Raw genomic sequence first — 20666 nt, forward strand, 5'->3', positions numbered from 1 at the left:
GGACACGCTCCCTATTTTTGCTGGTGGTTTGGCAAATTTGGCTGGAAAGAAACAACCGCACTTTCCAAAGGCCAGAGAGGTCAGTGGCAGACCTGCTAGCAACAATTAAAACGGAGGCAAGGTTGTGGGGTGTCGCAGATGCTAAGCACCTTCTTGCGCTTTTATCTCTAGTGTAATTATATAATCTTTTTGTATTCTTCCTGTGGTGTCTCTTGACCACTGCTTGACTCTCTTCTTTATTAACAGAAACATGCAAAATCTAGTGTCGTTCGTTAAAAAAAAATATTCGTCCATATGATCTCCAATACATCCTGATCACACAAATTCATATCTAGAGTACCAACTTTGTTCTGAAAAGGAAGTAGTGTACACTCATATTAAACTGTAACTTTACAGCAGTAGAGCCATGTAAACCTTTTCGTGTGGTCTACAATTGTTTTCCAGTTTCAGAGATTATGTCAATGCATTTCTAAATTGGTGCACGTTCATATCAGCAGCTGCGAACTTTGACTGGAAGTTAGAGAGAGATGGAAGCAACAAACAGGCCTACAAGTGTAAATATTAATAGGGTGTTTGGTTTGAGGAATGAGCTAGTCCATCATCTTCTCACTCCTCACTATTTTTGTCTGGTTTGTGGAATGGAATGAATTGATCCATTATCACCTCATTCCTCATAGTTAGTTAGTTAGTACTAATATGAGGATTGAGGTCATCCCACCAAATTTGAGGAATAAACTCATGATGCACTTTTGAATGTAGTGATTCCTTAAACCAAACACGCCCTAAGTAACCTTACATAGCAAAACTTCTCTGTAAAAAAAACATAAAGTTATCTTCAGCAAGAGTATTCAGTAGCTATACTATATACCTTCAAAAGTAGCAAAGCTTATATAAAAAAAATAAAGTACATGAGCTTGCTAGAGGGATAAAGAATTTCCGAATCTGTATCTCAACACCATTGGGGGTGTAGCTCATATGGTAGAGCGCTCGCTTCGCATGCGAGAGGCACGGGGTTCGATTCCCCGCACCTCCATTTTTTCTCTTTTATATTTCGTGCTATGTATGAATTAATCAGATGCTTCTTTCAGTTAACTGAGTCACATGCCCCAAACAAACTGGATGTCACCTCCATTTTTTCTCTTTTTTATTTGGTGCTATGTATGAATTAATCAGATGCTTCTTTCAGTTAACTGAGTCACATGCCCCAAACAAACTGGATGTGTAGGTTTGTACTCTGAATTACAGTTTATGAAATGTTTCTGAATTCTGGGAAGTAGGGACATGGATGTTTCTCCTAAGTAAAACAGACAAAAGTTGTATATAGAGATGACGACTTCCCATCCTTCTGCATTAGATATTGAAATGGCCGGGGTGAGTAGTTCTCAAGATCTTTCATCCATATGGTCTCTACTCTCTAATACACCTGGATCACCCAAATTCATGTCTAAAGAACTAACTTTGTTCTGAAAACAAAGATCTAAGATTGCAGCTTTCGGCGCCGCACTACAGCACATATTAAACTGTAACAGTACAGCAGTAGAGCCATGTAAATCTTTTCTTGTGGTCTACAATTGTTTTCCAGTTTCAGAGAGTATTTCAATGCATTTCTAGGCTGGTGTGCGTTCATATCAGCAGCTGCGAAATTTGATACGAAGATAGAGAGAGGGATGGAAACAACAAACAGGCCTACACAGTAAGTGTAAGTATTAATTAACCTACACGTAGCAAAACTTGTCAGTAAAAAAACATAAAATTATCTTCAGCAAGAGTATTCAGTAGCTATACTGTATACGTTCCTTCAAAACCAGCAAAGCTTATAAAAAAAACAAAATAAAGTACTTGAGGCTATTTAATATGTAGGTGCATAATTTTGAAACATAAGAAGGAACGTATACATACATGTATGCTAGCCAGTAACTGTTCTCCCTTTCGAAGAATCTGACGGGTGTGTTTCCTACCTAAAATATCCATAATAAGATTTGCAAGCTGAGCTAATAACTATAGAGGGTTGATTTTTGAGCTCAGAAGCTCCTTGGCCCTCCGCACAGTTGTAGCTAGCACCATCCAATGACATGGCCAGATTGAGAAGACCAAGCAATTGCTTATATGAGAAAGGTAAGGAAAAAAAAACATAGGAAGTTTAGGTGCCGACAAATTGACACATTGCGGCTCTAGTTATATAGATGAGTAATTGTGTCGTGCGGCACAAGCACGACACGGACCTGATAATGCATGGCACGAACAGTGTCAGACCAGACACGACACGGTTTTAGGTACGCCACGATTCTAAGAGCATCTCCGGTAGTTCCTAAAAAAGATTTTGGTTTCGTTTGTACGATAAAGTTCAATAATCATCATTCTTCTCTTTATTAATATTTTCATTCTGTATGAATCACGGTTGGTCATTTTCCTCTAAATTTTTGGAATGGTCATCTTCATGCTTGTCAAGCGAGGATGTTAAATTCATCCTTTCCGCAGCTCCAATCATTCGTAGTGCATCATTTGTACACGTGCTTGTCAAGCGAGGATGTTAAATTCATCCTTTCCGCAGCTCCAATCATTCGTAGTGCATCATTTGTACACGGGTGGGGACTACGGGGATGTTAAATGATTTTACGGTGTGATTGACGCGCAAAATAGGCTACGGGGAGTGCACAAGAGGATCCAAAGTCAGGGTCTAAAAAAGGATATTTCGGAAGTTAGTACATTTGAGGACCTTATTTAATCAACTGCTGGATAATGATTTTTGGTTAATAACATCCTCAATTAATTTGTGGGGGTGGGGGGGGGCAAGCCTGGTGTGCGATTGCTGGGGATATATCGTGTATTTTAGTTGTATAATAAGATAAGATAGATAGACACACAGAGATAGGTATGCAGTTTGTGTGGGCCCATTCCGCGCGAAGAAAAAGGCCTTGGCCTGAAACGCGATTTCCGCACTCAGTTCTCGCTGGTCTCACACTGCACCGCACGCCCGCACTCCATTCCGTCCGGCTCCGGCCCAAACGCCTGCGTTTCAGGTCCACTCCACTCTCAGTTATTAATAAGCAGCAACGCAGGCAGCATGATATTTGTTTACGATACAAAAGGCAACCCAAGAATCCAGCCTATACCGCGGCTGCATCGCAGTAGCACGCTGCGCTAGTCCTAGCTGCTAGCCAAAAAAAAAAAAAAAAAGGCGCCATTTGGTGAATGACTACGGTAGTGTGGTCAGGTGTTGTGGGGTTCCCGTTCCGCTACGGACGAACACGACGCTGCCGCTGAAAAGGGCAGCAGAAGGCCCAAGCGCCGCGTCTCTACAACACGTACTACTACGGCTAGCAGAGTAGTTCATGAACAGCGGTGGACCTCGGCCTAGGTTTAGGAGGAGAGGGGTGCTTCTGCTGCTCCGATCCCCGTGGTGATCGCAACCACTTGTGGGGGGAACTTTTGGCAAGTAGAGTAGATGATTGCCGTCGAACCATAGTTAATTTAACACCGTCTTCTTCTGCTACTAAGATACTTTTATAGGCACATAATAGCACTAACTAGCTCTAGCTAGATCCATCATGCATGTAAACACGTAACACCATCTTCTTTCTGGGGGAAACGACACTGCTGTGCTGTGGGGGGGGGTTGGCTTCTTTCCTTTCTCTTTTTCTTCCGTTTTTATTTTTTATTTTTACTGTTAGAGGACCTGTGGCGCGACTGTTCCGGGCGCAGCACGCTCGCTCCGCATATGTCCAAGCACGCACACAGGCACGCACAAGCACAATCACACACACCCCGGCCCGGCCTGGCCAGGCCAACAGCGAGTCCTCTTTCCTAGGCGGAAGCGGAACAGGCCAGGGCCAACGCGCTCAGAAGTGGCGTGGCCGGTCACTGCTGGGAGGGGTCCCCCTGCACGGAGAGGATGAGGTGAGGACGCGGCACGCCGGCAGCTACGGGACACCCCGGTGGCGGTGCTCGGCTCCGCGACAACCAAGCCCCCGAACAGAAGCGCTCACTGCTCACTCGCCAGCCCCAGCCATTTAGCTCGAGGCCGGTGATAAGTACTAGCATAACAGAAGCGTCTGCGTCTGCGTGCAAGCGTTGTGAACGACGACACGAGAAGAAAAAGGTTACTGGGAAAACTGAAAAGGAACCGCGGGAAACGAGCAGGAGGCGGGCGGGCGAGAGGGATGAGCAGCCGGGAACGTGAACGAGCCTGACCGGGCGCGGCCGATGAGATCCCCCACTCACATGGAGCGCCCTGCCTGCCACTGCCACGCTCCAAGCCTTGCACTGCACTGCACTGCGCTGCGCCCGATCCGAAGCGAAACGCCCTCTAACTGCACTGCTGCGTGCGTACAGTGCACCTCTTTGGTTGGGTGGGTTAAAGCTTAACGCCACCACTAAACCCAGGCCAGCACAACGCCGTGGCCATGTAAATACGGGGGTGCCCAGTCCAGTGGCCTCCTCGCCAGCCTTCGCCGCGCGTCCGACCCAAACCCAACCACACCGCCCTCCCCTAGCTCGTCGCGTCCCGACCCGATGCCGTAGCTAGCAGCGGCCCTGCAGCCAGCCACCCACCCACGCCTGCAGCCGTCGCATGTCGGACAACACCGTAGCCAAGGCGGCGGCAGCGACCATGACGCCCGCCGCCGCCTCCGACCCGTCGCCGTCGTCCTCGTCCGGCGTCGGGGCGTCCCCGCTCGCGCTGCTCCGCCCGCACGCGCACGGCCACATGACGCCGCCGTCGCCGGCGCTCGCGGCCCCGCCGCCGTCCCCGGCGTCCGCGCCCCGGGACTACCGCAAGGGCAACTGGACGCTCCAGGAGACGCTCGTCCTCATCACGGCCAAGCGCCTGGACGACGACCGCCGCGCCGGAGGCGCCCATGCCCACGCCCACGCCCTGGCCGGGTCGCCCACCACGCCGCGCTCGGCGGAGCAGCGCTGGAAGTGGGTGGAGAACTACTGCTGGAACCACGGCTGCCTCCGCAGCCAGAACCAGTGCAACGACAAGTGGGACAACCTCCTCCGCGACTACAAGAAGGTCCGCGACTACGAGTCCCGCGCCGCCGCCGCCGCGCCGGCCGCCGCGCCGGCCACGAGGGCTCTCCCGTCCTACTGGGCCATGGAGCGCCACGAGCGCAAGGACCGTAACCTGCCCACCAACCTGGCGCCCGAGGTGTTCGACGCGCTCACCGACGTGCTCTCCCGCCGCGCCGCGCGCCGAGGGGGCGCGGCGATCACGGCCGCCCCGCCGCCACCCCAGCTCGCGCTGCCTGCTCCGCCTCCGCCTCCGCCGCTTCCTCCTCCATCGCCACCGAAGCCCCCCATCGTCCAGCCCCGCGCTCCGCCTCCTCCGCTGCCGCTTCCGGCGGCCGTGCCTCCGCCGGCGACGTCCGTTTCCGGTATGGTCGGTCGGCGCGCGCCGCGCCCGTACTTAACACCAAGCTGCTGTTACATCTATCTACCCGTTCCATTTACTGTTCGTCTGTCGTCTCGTCTCGTCTCAACTGACACGTGGGCCCCTGGATCGCCACGATGTTATTTATATGCTTAGAGCCAGGCGTTATGATTGGGGGAGATCAGATGCTCCCTCGAGCTGGTCTAATTATTTACCTCACCAGGCGGGGTAGGGGGGCTCGCTTTTTAACTTTTTTTTACTGTGCCTTCTTCCCCGGTGGGTGGCAGTGGTGATAGCGCTGGGAGATGAGAATAAAGCAGCGTTCATCAGAGTGCAGCGCAGCTCATGCATGCAGGGCAAAGTAGGCGGCGAATTCTATAGTTTATGGAGGGTTTTACTTGCATTGCAGAGATAGATGACAAAATAAAATGAGAAAATAGATTTCATGTGGCTAGTATAAGAACTACTACACAGGCGAAGCAATGCAAAGTAAGAAACAAAGGTCGCAGTCACTTTGTAAAGGCATTGGCAAGATCCAATTCTAAAAGCCTGAAAGCTTGGAGCAACTGTTGAAACGAACTAACAAAGCACCTTTTGTTGTCCAGCACTCCAGCCTGTTTGTTGTTTTCGCAGTTTAAGTAGATTACAGTGTGCTATATACATAAGTCGCAATGCATATGGTAGTAACTGCTGTGCAGTTTATATATGTTAGCCAGCCTGGTCCCTCCCTGCAGCGTTTTTTTGATGACGTGTTGCATGGATGGATCGTGGATGTGTACGTGCAGCGGAGGAGCTGACGGGGTCGTCGGAGTCCGGTGAGGACGACGACGGGTCGGACGCCGTGGCGGAGCCGGAGCCGAAGCGGCGGCGGCTGAACCGGCTGGGGTCCAGCGTGGTGCGCAGCGCGACGGTGCTGGCGCGCACCCTGGTGGCGTGCGAGGAGAAGCGGGAGCGGCGGCACCGGGAGGTCCTGGAGCTGGAGGAGCGGCGGCTGCGGCTGGAGGAGGAGCGCACGGAGGTGCGGCGCCAGGGCTTCGCGGGCCTCGTCTCCGCCGTCAACAGCCTCTCCAGCGCCATCCACGCCCTCGTCTCCGACCACCGCAGCGGCGACTCCGCCTCCCGGTGATCGGGCCGGGCAGGCCGGCAACTAACGCTCGGCCTTGACCGTCCGTCGTTGTCAACACCTCTCCCAGCTCAGCTCGGCTCGGCTCATCTGCCGCCGCGCCGGCGTTCGTTGTGCGATCCGTCGTCCGTCGCGGCCGGGCGGCTATATCTGGGCTCCGACGACAACATGATCCAGGTATCGACCGACAAACCGACCGACCGACCAGGATGTAAATAAGGTGAAGCGTGATTCATTGTTTGTTGGAGGCTGTGTGACTCCGAATTCTTTTGGAGGTGGTGGAATGGAAGCGTGTGTGTAGCATTGCATTGGTCCGTCTCGCTCGCGTGCATGTAGTAGTAGTAAGTACAACGTGTCCTCCTGCTGCTGCTGCTGCTAGTGCTAGGTATCTGCTTTGAGCTCCCTCCCTCCCCTTTTTTTTGTGCATGCATTGACTCGTTGTTGACTGGAGATGGAGCTTGCGTTGCGATCAGTGGACATTGTTACTGTGCAGCATGCCAGCTGCCGTGGTGTGGTGTGTGGGTATTATTATGGTCGATGAGGGAGGCCGGTGCTGCCATTGACACTGTCTTCTTGGGTTCCGGGTTTGTCGCGGACGACGATCATTAGCGGTGCATGGCATGCAGGGTAGTAGCAGAGGGGAACGAGTGGGAGGGGGAGGATCAGCAGTCGAGGCGAGTAGCATAGCATGGCGTGGCCCGTGGGGCCTCTCCCCCTCGGCTCGCTGCCGCTGTGGCTGTGGCTGCGTGCATGCAGGAACTCCAGTACTGCACGGCTGCCATGGCATAGTGCCACTGCTTTCTTTCTTCGTCCCTGACCCTGCGTGTGGGTGGGTATTGGAGGAAGGAATCAAAGCTAGCAGCATCTCATGACTCGTGCATGCTAGCCCTCTAGCTAGCCTCTCTAGTCTCTACTATGAGAGCCTGAGAGCTGAGAGGAGAGTAGAGCGTGCATGCAGTATAGCCGGCTAGTGGTAGCTCTGATGGAATGGCGCTTTTGCCCCCTGCGGTGTGTTGTGCATGGCAGTAGTACTCGTCTCTACAACCTCTACCTGGACTCACTGGACGATCCATGATTGATTGTTCAACGAGTCTACTCATGGAATCGCCACCGTACCGCGTCTGGCCGGCCGGTTACTGCCGTGACTTGACTTGTGTAAGCCACGCACCTTTGTCTGTCTCTGCGTACGTACCCGAGGATCGTGTGACATGTACAGCTACGGTCGAGGCGTACGTATTTTTTTACTACGAGTTCGATCGGTCTGCTCTTCACCAGTCACGCTGCAGTAGTGTTTTATACGCTGTACATACGTACTAGTATGCGTACGTGCGCACCGTCATCTCCTACGTATAGTCGCGACTCACGACATGACAAAAGCACGGTTGCGCAAAGGCCGGGAGGGGCCTTAAACAATTGCATGATCATTGCTACGGCCGGGTATGGCGTACCTGTACTTGTTGCCACTGGACAGTGCTTCTGGCCTATGCATATATATAGCTCGCATCTCGACCGACCGACTACAGCTTACCGTCACTGGCTTCAAAACCGAACGCTATGGACTTTCTGATCGGCGGTTAGGAACAAACCGGTTTTCTAATCTGAACCACGAATTTAGGACAAAAGGGTTAAGAATACGAATTCTGGTTAGACTAAAGGTCGTTTTTCCCCCTAATTTGTACCGTGTATTTAAGATTAAATGTTTGAGACTATCGATTTAAGTTAGGAGAATTGAGACTAAAGGTGTTTTGACGCATAAAAAGAAGTCATTTTGGACAATGTTTGTGTCGAACACATAAACAGAAGCATTGCCTTAGAGCAAATCTAAAAGGATGTTAAAAATTTTACCTCAAAAATTGATTATTAAGAGCAGGTTAAAATTTTATAAGAGTGAATTATGATGGGTACTCTAACAGTTCCTTTAAATATGACATGTGGCGCAATTTGTACAGTCGTCGGGAGGCCATAGATGACCTGATACGTTGAGAAATGGATTGGGGAGGGATAAAACACACCAAAATATACGAGGTTGAGGAGGCAGTGGATGCGAGATGCTAATTTTTTGGGGGAGAATGAGAGAGCTGTTGAAGTAAGAAAAAACAATATTTTTGACTAATATCTGTTTTGGGGTTAGTTTACACGTTCTTTTGGAGTTGCTCTTAGATTGCTATCAGTCGAGATTGAAAGCCTTTTGACGCCTATAAAACTTGGACTAGTGTGTTGACCGCAGATCTATTCTCTACATGTACGTGCGTGTACTCGTACAATACAACATCATTAGTATCGGTGACCCATGCATGCAGGCGCGCGGCACTGCATAATACTCCAACGTCGTAATGCATGCGAAAACTTCTGGTGCCCAAGTGCATGGCGACCCGGCCGGGTGCATTGATAGAGAAGAGATCGACCGACCAAGAAGGTAAGACGGTCGTCGACATGGCGGCAAGCTGGCGGGCCGGCCGGCGACGCACTTGAGCGGCCTTGGCGCCGGCACGTAGGAGACATGACCGCATGCACCAGCCACCAGCTGCCTGCATGCCGCGCGTGTTTAATTCTGGATCGTCGGGGTTCGTTGCAAACCAAGCGAAGCTAGCATTTACGTAGGTGGAAGCGTATGTATACATGGTAAGTATGCCTAAACATACACATGGCCTGTCATCAGCATCTCCGGATGGCTACTACCTGTCGTGTACTAGGGGTAGGGTCAGATCACACATAGATGATAGCATATCGCTGATCGCGGCTGATGAGAGACGGGCAACAGATAGAGTGAGAAAGAGGTGGTGTGCATGCTCATCGAACTCCATGGCTGCGATGCGCGCGAATGAAGGAGCTAGTTGAAGCTAGCTTTGAGAGCAAGATGCATGCATGAGCATGACAGTCCAGCTTTGCCGCGGCGTCTGGCTGAAGTTGTGGGCTTGTGGCGGATGTAGTGATGCATGCAGGATATTTCAGGTCTTCGTTGACCTGGTGCGGCACGTACGATGGATCCGGGCATCCGGGATGGCGCCTACCAGCGCTAGCCGCTAGGTGCTGCTGCTACTACGTCTACGTGACTACGTCGGTGTCGACGAGATGCAATTTTATGTCTGATAAAAGTCAGATCTTTTTAATTACATCCAACATATATAACTACTACAAATAAATAAATGATAAAAATATAGCCGGGGACAAATTTAAATATTTATCCGCCCGTCTCGGACGATTTAATTTGTGGCTGCATTTTCATATAGTGAAGAATACTACAGGCTCTTACGTACAAGGCAACGATTAATCAAATCGTATAAAGAGTTTATCTGGACACGAAGGATTTCTATCTATTTCAGATAGCTTCTCAGAGATAAATTAATATTGAATCTTTAGTTAATGGTCAAAATGTGCTCTGATCACTTTGGTTTGACCCCAATCAAAACATACTTACCATTTCGAAACGAGGAGAGTGGTGATAGATATAATTATCATTTCCATTTTCCAAACACACATTCGGCCAGTTGGCTTGGCTCTGCCAGAGGATCACGCTCGCAGCGGGCCCCTCTGGTTCGCTGAGACTGGCTGCATGCATGAGATGAGCTCCTCATCTTCTCCCAGGCCAGCTAGGCGCTAGGCCTTGGGCGTAGCGTAGATAATCGCGGCAGTGTGGAAGGAATACACGTACGCAGGCGAGCAAAAGTTTTACCGCATCCGGGCGCGCGGCGCAATGACGAGACTGCCCTCGGCGGGCACTGGCAGCAGGGGATCTAGCGGGGCTACGTGGGCCGTAGCGTGGTCAATGGACTCTGCTGCTACTGTACTGCGACTGCGAACGAGTATACATGGCCATGGGGGAGGTGAGAGAAGGGGGCTTGGCTCGGGTGGACCGCTGCCTTGTCGGCTTGCGGCCATCATCTCGCTGGACTGGACCAGAGACCCGACCCGGTGGGCACTTTGTCCCGATCCGGCCTCTCGCACTACCCTTCCTTGCTCTCTCTGCGCTCTCTGTCTCGTGTCGTGTCTAGGGACAGACTTGTCTTTCCGCGCCCGCTGACTGGATAGTTAATTGGATTTCAAAGACCAGTGACCGGTGTCGACTCTCGATGAGATGAGAGTTACAGGAGAGAAGGTTGATAGTATCAAGTAGATAACAAAAGGCACTCGGTCCGTAAATATAATAGTGCCTATGTTTACAGGAGATCGGTGAGCTTGTTTTGATATAATAGTGCCTATTTTTACTTTGGTCGCTTATTACGTCCCCAAAAAAATTAGCAAGATTCATAAAAGGTATTATCAATACTCACATCAGTAAATATAATCATCATTATGAAAGTACATATTTCAGTGTTGATATTAAAGATATTCGTTACCTATCATACTGATACTTGTTAGTACGTACAATAAAAATTTTGTACCTTATATACGTCTACCCGTAACCGTAACCCGCGGTGGGGTGGACAGGACACAGTCGGTGGCGAGCGTATGGATCTGTCCTCTTGGTGTCAGAAAAGACTGACACCCCCCTCTCTCTCTGCCTCTCGGCTGCCACCGCTCTCAGGTCCGTCCGTAGTCAAAAGTGGCTTGACCGGATTGGAGAGAGAGAGAGAGACAGCAATGCGATATCAGATCAGATCAGATGCTAACGCTATACTACATACTTCCTCCCAGCCAGGCAGCCACCACCATTCCATTCTTTACCTCCATCTCTACCCAAAATACCCCTGCCGTCTCCGTCACCCCCAGTCCCTGTACGGCTGTACGACACACCACGCCACATCTTGAAGCCTTGAAACAACCAACCAACCCTTCACTCGCTGCGTCGAGCGTGAACTCCTACTGCAGCTTGTATGTAGCATTGTGGCACAGCAGCGGCAGATATATAGTAGCATGCATGGACCGTGTCACTCTCGATCGCTAGTTCATCAGTAGTTCAGGGCAGGCTTTGAGAAGGAGTCAAGAGATTGTTGCCGCCCCGTAGTCGTTGCTGGTAGCTTTTTTTTTTTCTCTGTCGGCATGCATGCAGTGCCCCTTCTTAGCTCAGCTGGAAGAAGAAGAAGAAAACTGGTAGTATACCACTACTGTCGTCTACTGCTGCCAATCATTTCTATATATATGGTCTTGAGGCAGGCAGCAGAGTATTTACCCCACTAGCTATCGTATGCAAACTCATAGTATACACGCACGCGCGCGTACGTGTGCACACAAAACTTTGTACTCGATCCTGCTGAGCTCAATATCATCATCGTATGTCATCACAGCGGAATCGGGGAAAAATCTAGAGAAAATTCCTTCAATGTCATCCAAATTTATACCAATCCCTTCAATGCCATCAGGATTTATAGCTTCCCTTCAATGCAATCGAATTTAAATTTTAATTCTTTGAATGCCATCACTGATATTTTGAAGCTAACGTCGTTAGTTATATTTAAAGCAAATCCCTCCAATGTCATCAAAATATATACCCCCAAAATCTATACTGATCTCTTCAATGTCACTAGAAATTGGTTCGATCTATTTGAGTTTTAAAAATTTCAGAATAAAAATTCTTAAAAACATGAATGTACATCTCAGCTTAACTCATCTATATACAAAATTTCATAGTCAAATTTATCTTACTCTAGTAGTTAAAAAAGACAAAAAAAATGGTCAGGCGTAGATTATTGCGAGTTAAAAACTATGGATTGTAACTGTTTGTTGTATTGGTCTGGTCGAGTTAGATTTTTTTTGTGTGGACTAGATTGAGTGGCACATGATCAGGTCTATGTACAAGTGCAACGCCTTGGTCTCTAGTCTGTACTCTCTACAGCTACACCTCCACTAGCCGTGGTGTGGTAGTACGGGTACTGGTGGTGCTTGAGCTGGAGTGCTGGTGGGAGCAGCGGCTAGCCCTGAGCATTGGATGCTAGCTCCACTACGCACCCACTACCACTAGTCACCGAGGGGCAGGGGCAGCCACCGGCCAGCCGGCCGGCCGGCTCTGTAAAAAGCTAGTACTAGGCGCGGCATGCAAGCAGCGCAGCGCAGCGCAGTGCAGATCCCGCCCGCCCCGGCCCGGCGCATGCATGCACGCCAATACAATGCAAGCTGTAAAAAAGGCACGATCCTCCACGCACGCACGCGCGCACGCGGATGGATCCTCGTCCTCGTCGTCCCCATGCAATGCAACGCAAGCATCCCCGTCCCGTTCCCGTACTTGTGTTGTGTTCCGTTGGACGGCCCAGAGATGCGGCCAAAAAACGCAGCACTTGGTGGGTCGCTGTGCTCCGTGCACGAGCCCGGCCAAAATGCCCAATACTACTTTGCTGGAGGTAGAGAGGAGAGTGCGTGGTCCAGTGCTTCCAGTCCAGTCCAGCCCCCCTACCCCTACTAGCTAGGCTGCTACAGTGTCCACTCTCCGCTGCTATCGCAGAAGCAGAGGTTGCGTCGTCTCGTCGTTGTGTTACATGCGATGCAGACGCAGGAGGGCGCTCAGCGTGCACATGTGGAGTGGCACTGGAGGATGCCAATAATAACCTCAGGCTGCCTGTCAGAGAGTTCAGTTCAGAGCACGATGGGACGCCGGCCCACGTACGGAGGTGTGCTGCGCCGTGGAACAGTGCTCGTCGGCCGCTAGCTCCAGCTCCGGTGCCGGCTCTCTCTTTCTTTCTCCGCCGAGCACGGGCAAACCAACCTCCGTCAGCAATTTGGAGAGAGAGAGAGAGAGAGAGGGAGGGAGGGATCACACGATGGCAGCCTCTGCGTCGGGGTGCAATAATTCGGGTCCAGTCCAGCCAGCAGCTGCGGGCCTCTGGGGCTGCCGGCTGCCCCCGGTAGCGCGTGAGTTTGCGAGCGGCGGGCCCACGCGGGGCAGAGGCAAATCATAAGCGGCGGGCCCACGCGGGGCAGTCAAACGTGGGCGGTCAAAACTCCCCCCCTTCCACACAGGAAGCCTAGCCTGCGGCAGCCTTCAAGGCAGGCCGTCGTAAGCGTAACCCCACACGCTAGCTCAGCACCACTCTCTCTCCACTCTCCAACGGCAGAGGAGGTGAGGTAGTAATTTAACACGCACAGCATAGGCAGTCACAGAAAGAGAGACAGATAGCTGAGGCAGCCTGCGTGGAGTTCCAGCACCACACCACACAAGCCCCTCCCTCACTTGTGTGTGCCTCCCATTCATGGCTGTTCTTACCTGCCAGTGCCACACCATGCTAGTATTAGTACGGGAGGTGTAGGGTCTTGCAAGTCGCGGATCGCCCGGCAACGCTCCAAGTCCCGCGTGCTCCTGCACTGACTCCGGACCGGAGCATCTGCACGCTGTCCTGTGCAGGCAGTCACGCAGGTTTCAGCGGCCGCCGTGTGAGGTTGGAGCACACAAAGGCCCAGGTCTGGACATTCATGGCTCGATGGGAGCCGGATCCAGGTCCAGCCGCTACAGTTGCTGCTCATCCAGTCCAGGGGAGCGAGTTCAGCAACGTGCCGCAACAGCTGGTACAGTACAGTACAGTAGTGCTAGGCCAGGCCCCCGTCGTGTTCCTCGGACCACTTAGCAGAGCTTGTGGAGCGCTCGGAAATGGATGGAACGGAACTGAACGATTCGGCATGATGCAAAGCTCACATCGGTTTGCTCCTTGACCGCGACTGAGGAAAAGCATATCAGCTTTCGGCAGTCACATGGAGCTGTGAATCCGGTAGGGGCTGCCCGCATGCATGCATGCATCTCTTCCAGCATTTGACACGACCAGAGCCCAGAGGGGAGCATCAAAGCAAGCTCCAGACTGAATCTTTCATAGATATGTGCATTAAATAGAGTTAAGCCCTACCGGGGACAGGATGTATACGGACACAAGAACGAACGACAAAAGGACCATTTCCACACACAAACAGCTCAGGGCACACCAGACTTTTTTTTTTGGTTTGTCCTCGGACTCCTAGCTCCAGTGGAGCAAAAGATAAGAGTTAATCCTCAAGGAAAGAAGATACCCAAGCGCACCATCATCTTCAAGCCCATCCTGAAATACAAACCCCTCGACCGGCCGACGGCGTCTCATCTCAAAGTGCAGGTTGAGAGAGCGGGCGGCTCAGTCCAACAAGAGGTTGATCATCGAGTTGGCCAGCCCGGCTTCCTTGAATGTTAGGTCGCTTCCCAACTCCAGTTTCTGGGATGCCCCAGGAATTGCCTGGACGAAGTGGAAAGCCCTCCTCTCCCCGTCCTCGACCTGAGGAGCGCAGAATGACCACAAGAGCTGCGATAACAGAGAGAGCACCAGTGAGGATGGGAGCCAAGAAAATGGGACCACGAAAAGAAAATTTTATATGTGACGGAGGTGTAACCTTGATAGGATCTGTGTGAAGGAAGTTTCTTTGGATCCTCCGGTTGTTCGGTAGCCGAATCGCAACCCTGCAGAGAAGGTCCCTGCTTCCTGTAGGTTCTTCAGGGAGAGGAGGGTAATCAGGCTTGGTGTTTAGGGTGGGCTCATTTTCCTCCTCGGGTTCAGCTTCAACCATGTCATCACTGGCGTCTGATGCTTCAATGACTTCTTTACTCTCCTCTAGAGAAGCTGCTACTGCCCGTGCTAGCTCTTCATCTTCATCCTCTACAGCTATTTTGCCTAGAATGGAATCAAAAGGCATTGTGATTATACTTCTTTTCGTAATCATCTATGTTAGAAAATGCCTTGCAGGTAGCCAGATGCTAGCAGCTAGGGTAAAACTGTCCAGAAAAAAAAACATGTACAAATAGCATGAGGGAGCTGCATGATACAATCGTACAATCAAAACAACCAGCAGAGTCCTTGCTAGTTTTCAAAATGTAGATATCCATAAATTTGAAAAGCAGTGAATGTTAGTTTATGATAAATTACGTGGTCCATGCATTTGATAGGATCACATCATATGGTTATGAAAAATGGCATCTTCATATACTGTTTTCAAACAACAAACAAAAGTAAAACCACAGCGGATTAAAAAAAACAATTCAACTCCTACCTTGCTTGCCCGTAGAAGCTTCCGGATCAACTTTCCTTGGGCGCTTTTGAGGTTGAGCTGCATGGTGCTCCTTCGGACCTTTATCCAGGTAAGGTAGTAAATCCTAGGTAAAGGACATGATCAGAAAGAATTAACAGGAACATCTATGCTATATTACATCTTATAGTACAAGTTAGTGTGCACCCATATAGGCTACAAATGCAGTGCAGTATGACACATGAAAGAATAGTATCAAAATACCTCAAGTAAACGATCTGGGTGAACCATTCCATTCCAAGCATGCATTTTTTGCCCAGTGACGGGGTCAATTAGGAGAATAGCAGGCATGGACACCAAATGGTAGTAGGTGCATACCTTCCTCCCCTCACTGGTGTCATAATAAACCTATATTAACACATGAAACCATATTAATAAACAGGTGTACAGATATGAGTTCATCTAGAGGGGGGGGGGGATATTTTACAGACAACATTTTGTCAATATATATCCTAACATGTCAAAAGGAATGTAACGAGAGAATCACATCGTTGGCTCTGATACAAAAGCAGAAAGTGAGGACGAACCTGCCAGAAAATAAAATTTGACCGAATCAACTGAGCCACCGCATCATTTCCCCAAGTGTCTCGATTAAGCTTAAATAAAGGCCGGTTCAATAGTCAAAACATGGGAGTAATAAACTTAAGGCCCAACATTACACTGCAAGCAAAATGACTGAGCTTACCATGTGAGAGCTAAATTCCGCTGTCGACTGCAAATTGATTAATAGCCATTTGTCCAGGGAAGAAGCCTCTAACTTTGCCTACATTTGGAAAAAAAATCATAAGAATGACAAAATATCAGCAATAGTTAAGAATCTCGTGGAGTTTCAGCTCAAAGGTAGTTTATGTGCACAAGTCGTGGAACAATAAATTTGAAAGAACACTATTATAGACATCAATCCACTATATATTGACAACAAAACACATCCTAAAATATACAGTATTACGGTATTATTTCATTTTCTTAAAGGAGAATTTAAATAATAATTAACCAACTAACACTGATAATTGCTCTATAGCTATGATGTTCAAGAAATTCATCAGCCAACTGAGATATAGGCATAGTGGCAGTTATATGTTGTGCAGTTTTCCATATATGCAAACAACAAAATAGTGTCCATACATTTTCACAAGCATGTAAACTAATGAGTCGTATAACTGATATAAAGCTTACCTTGTCAAAGGGTCCGTTGAACATCAAAGAAAAAGGTGGACGGTATAAAGAAGCAAGATTATCACCAGAACTAGATGTAGCATTCTGGTCAGAGTCCCAAACAGCAGATTGTCTTGCTTCTTGTTCAAAGTTACGAAATGCAGCTGATGCATTAGGTCGCATGCTGCAAAAAAAGGGCCATCATACTCAAATTTCATCAAACAGTCTAGTTTTATCAATCAACAGTAACAGTATACAAGTTCAGATACAACACAGTAGTCTGGAACATGAAATTATATATTGCCACATGTAAAGCAACAAGTGCTTGCTTAAGGTATGCCAATCTAGAAAAAAGTTGTAATAGAACAAAAACTACATGTAGTCATGCCCAAGGTAACTACAAATGAAAAAACAACCATGGAAATAATTTTATATCTAGCTAACAAGAGGAGCAACAACCACCTCTAATCAACTATTCAATTTACATCATTAAAGGTTATTATTATTTAAGACAAATGCTTGCCACAAACTATTACATTAGCATATGTTTCCTTTTCTTTGGCAACAGAAAACAAAATGTCAGTTGGCTAGTCTTGGTAGTACAACAAATGTCACCATAAAGGTCTCGGCAGTACAACTGTCGTCACCGTATACGGAAAAGACACATGGATCTGGGAGATGCCAAAGGATGCTAAAGGCTATGTCCAACAACTATCCTATCTCATTTTCCTATTTCAAACTCCATTCTATAAACAGTGTTGTCTACAGTGTAAAACAGTGATTTACACAGCCATATACACGATCTGTCGGACACAGCCTAAATGAGCCAAATTGGATGCAAGCAATATTGGCATCCGGAAAAACACAATTGCATCGTTCAATCAGTGAAATAAAAACTTGTAACATATCAAAGGAAAGGAGCAGTAATTATTTTGCATTACAATACAATGGTTGCATTTATTTTCATCTTAAGGACCTTCCTTAGTAAGGAGGCTCAACCACAAAAGAATAACCTATATGAGAGACAGCATGCAAAAAATTTGTATGCTCTGGCATAATCATGGCAATTAACCAACATAATCACAGCTAATATATAAATAACTTGATGAGTCCTTAGTTTTGCATATGCCTCCCAAGATGTCAACTCAGGTAAAGTTATTTAAGCTTCAGTACACCATATAGGCATAAACACTCCAAAAAGGAACTGCTGTTCACAGAATGGTAAAATTAACTTGGATGTCATGCAACATTTGGCTTCCTAGTGTGTTGTAGTCATGTCCAAGGCAAGAATGAGTGATTCAATAAGCAAACATGCAGAATTCACTGGTTACAAACTATTATGTAGACTGTAGACATATATAAGACAGATATAACAGAACACCTAGAGCGTCTCCCAGAGCTCCTTGAAACACTCCCTAATTCATTTTATTTTTGGCAAAAAGGAAAAAGACAACAGTTTTGTATCAGGACTCCCTAGGGATAAGCACTTGATAAATCTCCCCCTCAACTCCAAGATATTTGTGTGTGTTCCACACTTGCTATCGGCACTTGGCACCGGTTTTCCTCTCCAACACCTATTTTTTTGTTTCCAGGAAGCAATTATCGGAGAAAAGCAACAATGGAGCTTTGGAATAATCAATGATGTGATTTTTAGGAGCTCTTGTAGATTCTCTTAGTTGTCACTAGCAAACAGTACGGACTGTAAGGGAACATACAAGTAAAGGCTATTGTAAATACCCTTAAAAGAGAAAAGGTGCTTTCTGTTACTCCCACGCAGAAATCGTCTTAATCCCGCGTGATTTTCTTCCCGTTCACAGATAGGGAACGACGGGAGGTGGGGTCTTATTGCGCCAGATCAATCTCTTCCCCCACAGGCACAGGTACTTCCTTTTCCCTCGCATGACCGCACGAGGCTGTTCACGAGTAAGGCGACCTCCACAGCCTCCTTGGAGACGCCTCAGATGCCTAACAAGAAAGGCGTAGGATGCGAAGGCGGACACCATGTGCTCGCATAGCTAAGCGACACGGACGCCCAGAATTTTTTTTCATCTGGACAACTAGGCAACACCAAGGTGGTGGTGCCTTTAAAACACTGGTCACGTGTCTGTAGAAGAACTAAATCCAAAATAGTAAAATTAATTTCCAGGCACTTGGCATAGCAGCGCTCATTTCAAGCGTTTTTCGGCTCCAATGCAGACTGAGACTTAACTACAGTCTGTATATTGCATGTTTTTGTGCTGCTGTCGAATGACCGACTCCACAGAAGAACACAAGACTGTTTGAAGCGTCAGACACCAGGTGAAGCAGTGACACTGCCACGATTCCACGAAGCACCTGAGACCATAGGATTGCTCTCCACCACGGCAGGTTCAGATAGAAACTGCCCATAAGCACATGTACACATAGCCAAAATTTTGGCTAGATGACATATATTCTATACACACACTAGACATGAACATCAACTAAGTTACAATCTATTGATAGTAAGCAAAATCATCATGGCTCCAGGATTCAATGCTAACATTCAAAGTGCCAGACAAAAGCACCATTACTTAGTACTTACACGGATACGATGCCCTCGCCGTACAGAGTCTCCCTCTTCACAGGCAGAGGCGCGCGGACGTCGTCGTCCTCCCCGACCCCAAATCCATGCAACATTGCATCGCCCAGTGCAGCCGCCGGGGGTGGAGCGAACCTGCCAATCGGATGCCCTCAGCTCAATGATCCACCAAAAACCCAAAACTCAAACCCTGGCCGCATACCTCATCGCCTCTTCCGCCCCGGCCGCTGCCGCCAACGCCGACGCGGCCGCCGACGTGGGCGGCGGGGCCACCGGATGCGCCGGGGTGAGGGCGGACTCGCCGTCGATGTAGAACAGCTGCAGCGCCTCCTCCAGGTGCCAGCTCGTCATCTGCGGAATGGAAACCCCGGGATCACATCGGACAGGATTGAGACGAGAAATCGAGTAGAAGCTTTGGTTTTGGGGGAGAGCGGAAACCGGACCAGGAGGAACTGAGTGGCAGTCTCAGGGGTCTGGCCAGCGGCGATCTCGAGGAAAGAGGAGACCAGGGTCTCCTTCTCCGCGGCCGTCGGGGGATCGCCCGCCATGGCGGCGAAGTCGTCTCCACAGGAATTTCCCCCCCTTTCCCCCTTCTCCTGCGGGTCTGTTGTTGGTGAGTAGGGTTCGGTGGGACTGGGACGACGAGTGTGGGATTGGGAGGGTTGGGTTGGGTGGGTGGGGAAGGAGTGGGAAGTAAGGAAAGGGAAGTGGAGACGTGCGGGGTGATGAAGACGACGAATGAGAAGTCTGGGCCGCTGCTTGTAGGGGAAGAAAGAGCCTGTGGTTGGCATCAGTTGGCTCCTTTCATGGGCCGCCTAAAATGTTTCATGGGCATGCAAACGGAATTCCGTGCTGTGTTGGGCGGCGCGACCGCAGCGCCAGTGACGCGTACCTGGGCCGATTTCCACGTCAAAACAGAAGTCAAGTGCGCTGCCACGAACATGTTACTCTAGACTCTCTTTTTTTCGAAGAGACTCGTACAATAATACAAGGTTTAATATTTGTATTGAATGACATCAACCACCGAAAAAGAAGATTAAAAGAGAAATATGTCTTAGAGCTATTTCTATTTTTTTTGTGCTTGATGACCATCATAATCATTTGGACTAACTAGTTTGCTAAAGTATATCATTACAGGTCCATAAGATAATAGAAACAAATGAAAGATTGGCAAAAAAATCTAAGTCTGAAAATATCTATTTAGCGGACTGTTCGGCACAACCGTAGACCGTCCGTAATGCGAAAATCAGAATCTAGACAGGAACTATGCTGATTCAAGCTCTTGTACTATGGACTGTCCAGATCCAAGTGTGTACCATTCAGGCCCCTACACGAATCGTCTAAATATAATTCGCGGACCATCTGCCTACTCAAATCTATCTTAACCCAAAGGTGATAAGTTGAAAAGATGAATTATAGAGCATGTCACAGACCATATGGATAAGAGTACGGACCGTTCGCCTGACACCATCATGGACATATAGTCGTTG

General features: G+C 48.9%; 2 protein-coding genes and 1 non-coding gene across 3 annotated transcripts; 2 read left to right on the forward strand and 1 right to left on the reverse strand.

Annotated features, from left to right (window-relative positions):
- Window positions 1-960: 960 nt before the first annotated feature.
- On the forward strand, window positions 961-1033 carry TRNAA-CGC (transfer RNA alanine (anticodon CGC)). The gene has a single exon. It is a non-coding gene; the product is annotated as a tRNA-Ala (tRNA).
- Window positions 1034-4452: 3419 nt separating this feature from the next.
- On the forward strand, window positions 4453-7052 carry LOC100383309 (hydroxyproline-rich glycoprotein family protein). Its single transcript, NM_001175967.1, has 2 exons — window positions 4453-5375; window positions 6157-7052. Exons 1-2 carry the CDS (start codon window positions 4571-4573, stop codon window positions 6495-6497), a joined length of 1146 nt encoding a protein of 381 aa, NP_001169438.1. The 5' UTR covers window positions 4453-4570; the 3' UTR covers window positions 6498-7052.
- A 7136-nt stretch (window positions 7053-14188) lies between these two features.
- On the reverse strand, window positions 14189-19911 carry LOC103645784 (plant UBX domain-containing protein 7). The gene is made up of 10 exons (XM_008670495.3): window positions 19620-19911; window positions 19379-19527; window positions 19180-19311; window positions 16638-16800; window positions 16147-16224; window positions 15989-16057; window positions 15666-15809; window positions 15426-15528; window positions 14772-15049; window positions 14189-14683 (listed from the first exon to the last, which is right to left on the reverse strand). The coding sequence occupies exons 1-10, from the start codon at window positions 19722-19724 to the stop codon at window positions 14519-14521; spliced, it is 1386 nt and encodes a 461-aa protein (XP_008668717.2). The 5' UTR covers window positions 19725-19911; the 3' UTR covers window positions 14189-14518.
- Between the last annotated feature and the right edge of the window lie 755 nt (window positions 19912-20666).

The sequence above is a fragment of the Zea mays genome, chromosome 2 (assembly GCF_902167145.1).
Source record: "Zea mays cultivar B73 chromosome 2, Zm-B73-REFERENCE-NAM-5.0, whole genome shotgun sequence".
NCBI classification, from domain to species: domain Eukaryota; kingdom Viridiplantae; phylum Streptophyta; class Magnoliopsida; order Poales; family Poaceae; genus Zea; species Zea mays.

Excerpts from the sequence above, each read along its gene's own strand:
- LOC100383309 (NM_001175967.1), top strand. The coding sequence starts at position 4,571 with ATGTCGGACAACACCGTAGCCAAGGCGGCGGCAGCGACCATGACGCCC. Across the intron at positions 5,376-6,156 it reads GCCGGCGACGTCCGTTTCCG|CGGAGGAGCTGACGGGGTCG; the intron begins GTATGGTCGGTC and ends GTGTACGTGCAG.
- LOC103645784 (XM_008670495.3), bottom strand. The coding sequence starts at position 19,724 with ATGGCGGGCGATCCCCCGACGGCCGCGGAGAAGGAGACCCTGGTCTCC. Across the intron at positions 16,225-16,637 it reads TCAACGGACCCTTTGACAAG|GCAAAGTTAGAGGCTTCTTC; the intron begins GTAAGCTTTATA and ends TTCCAAATGTAG. Across the intron at positions 16,058-16,146 it reads CGGAATTTAGCTCTCACATG|CTTAATCGAGACACTTGGGG; the intron begins GTAAGCTCAGTC and ends CCTTTATTTAAG.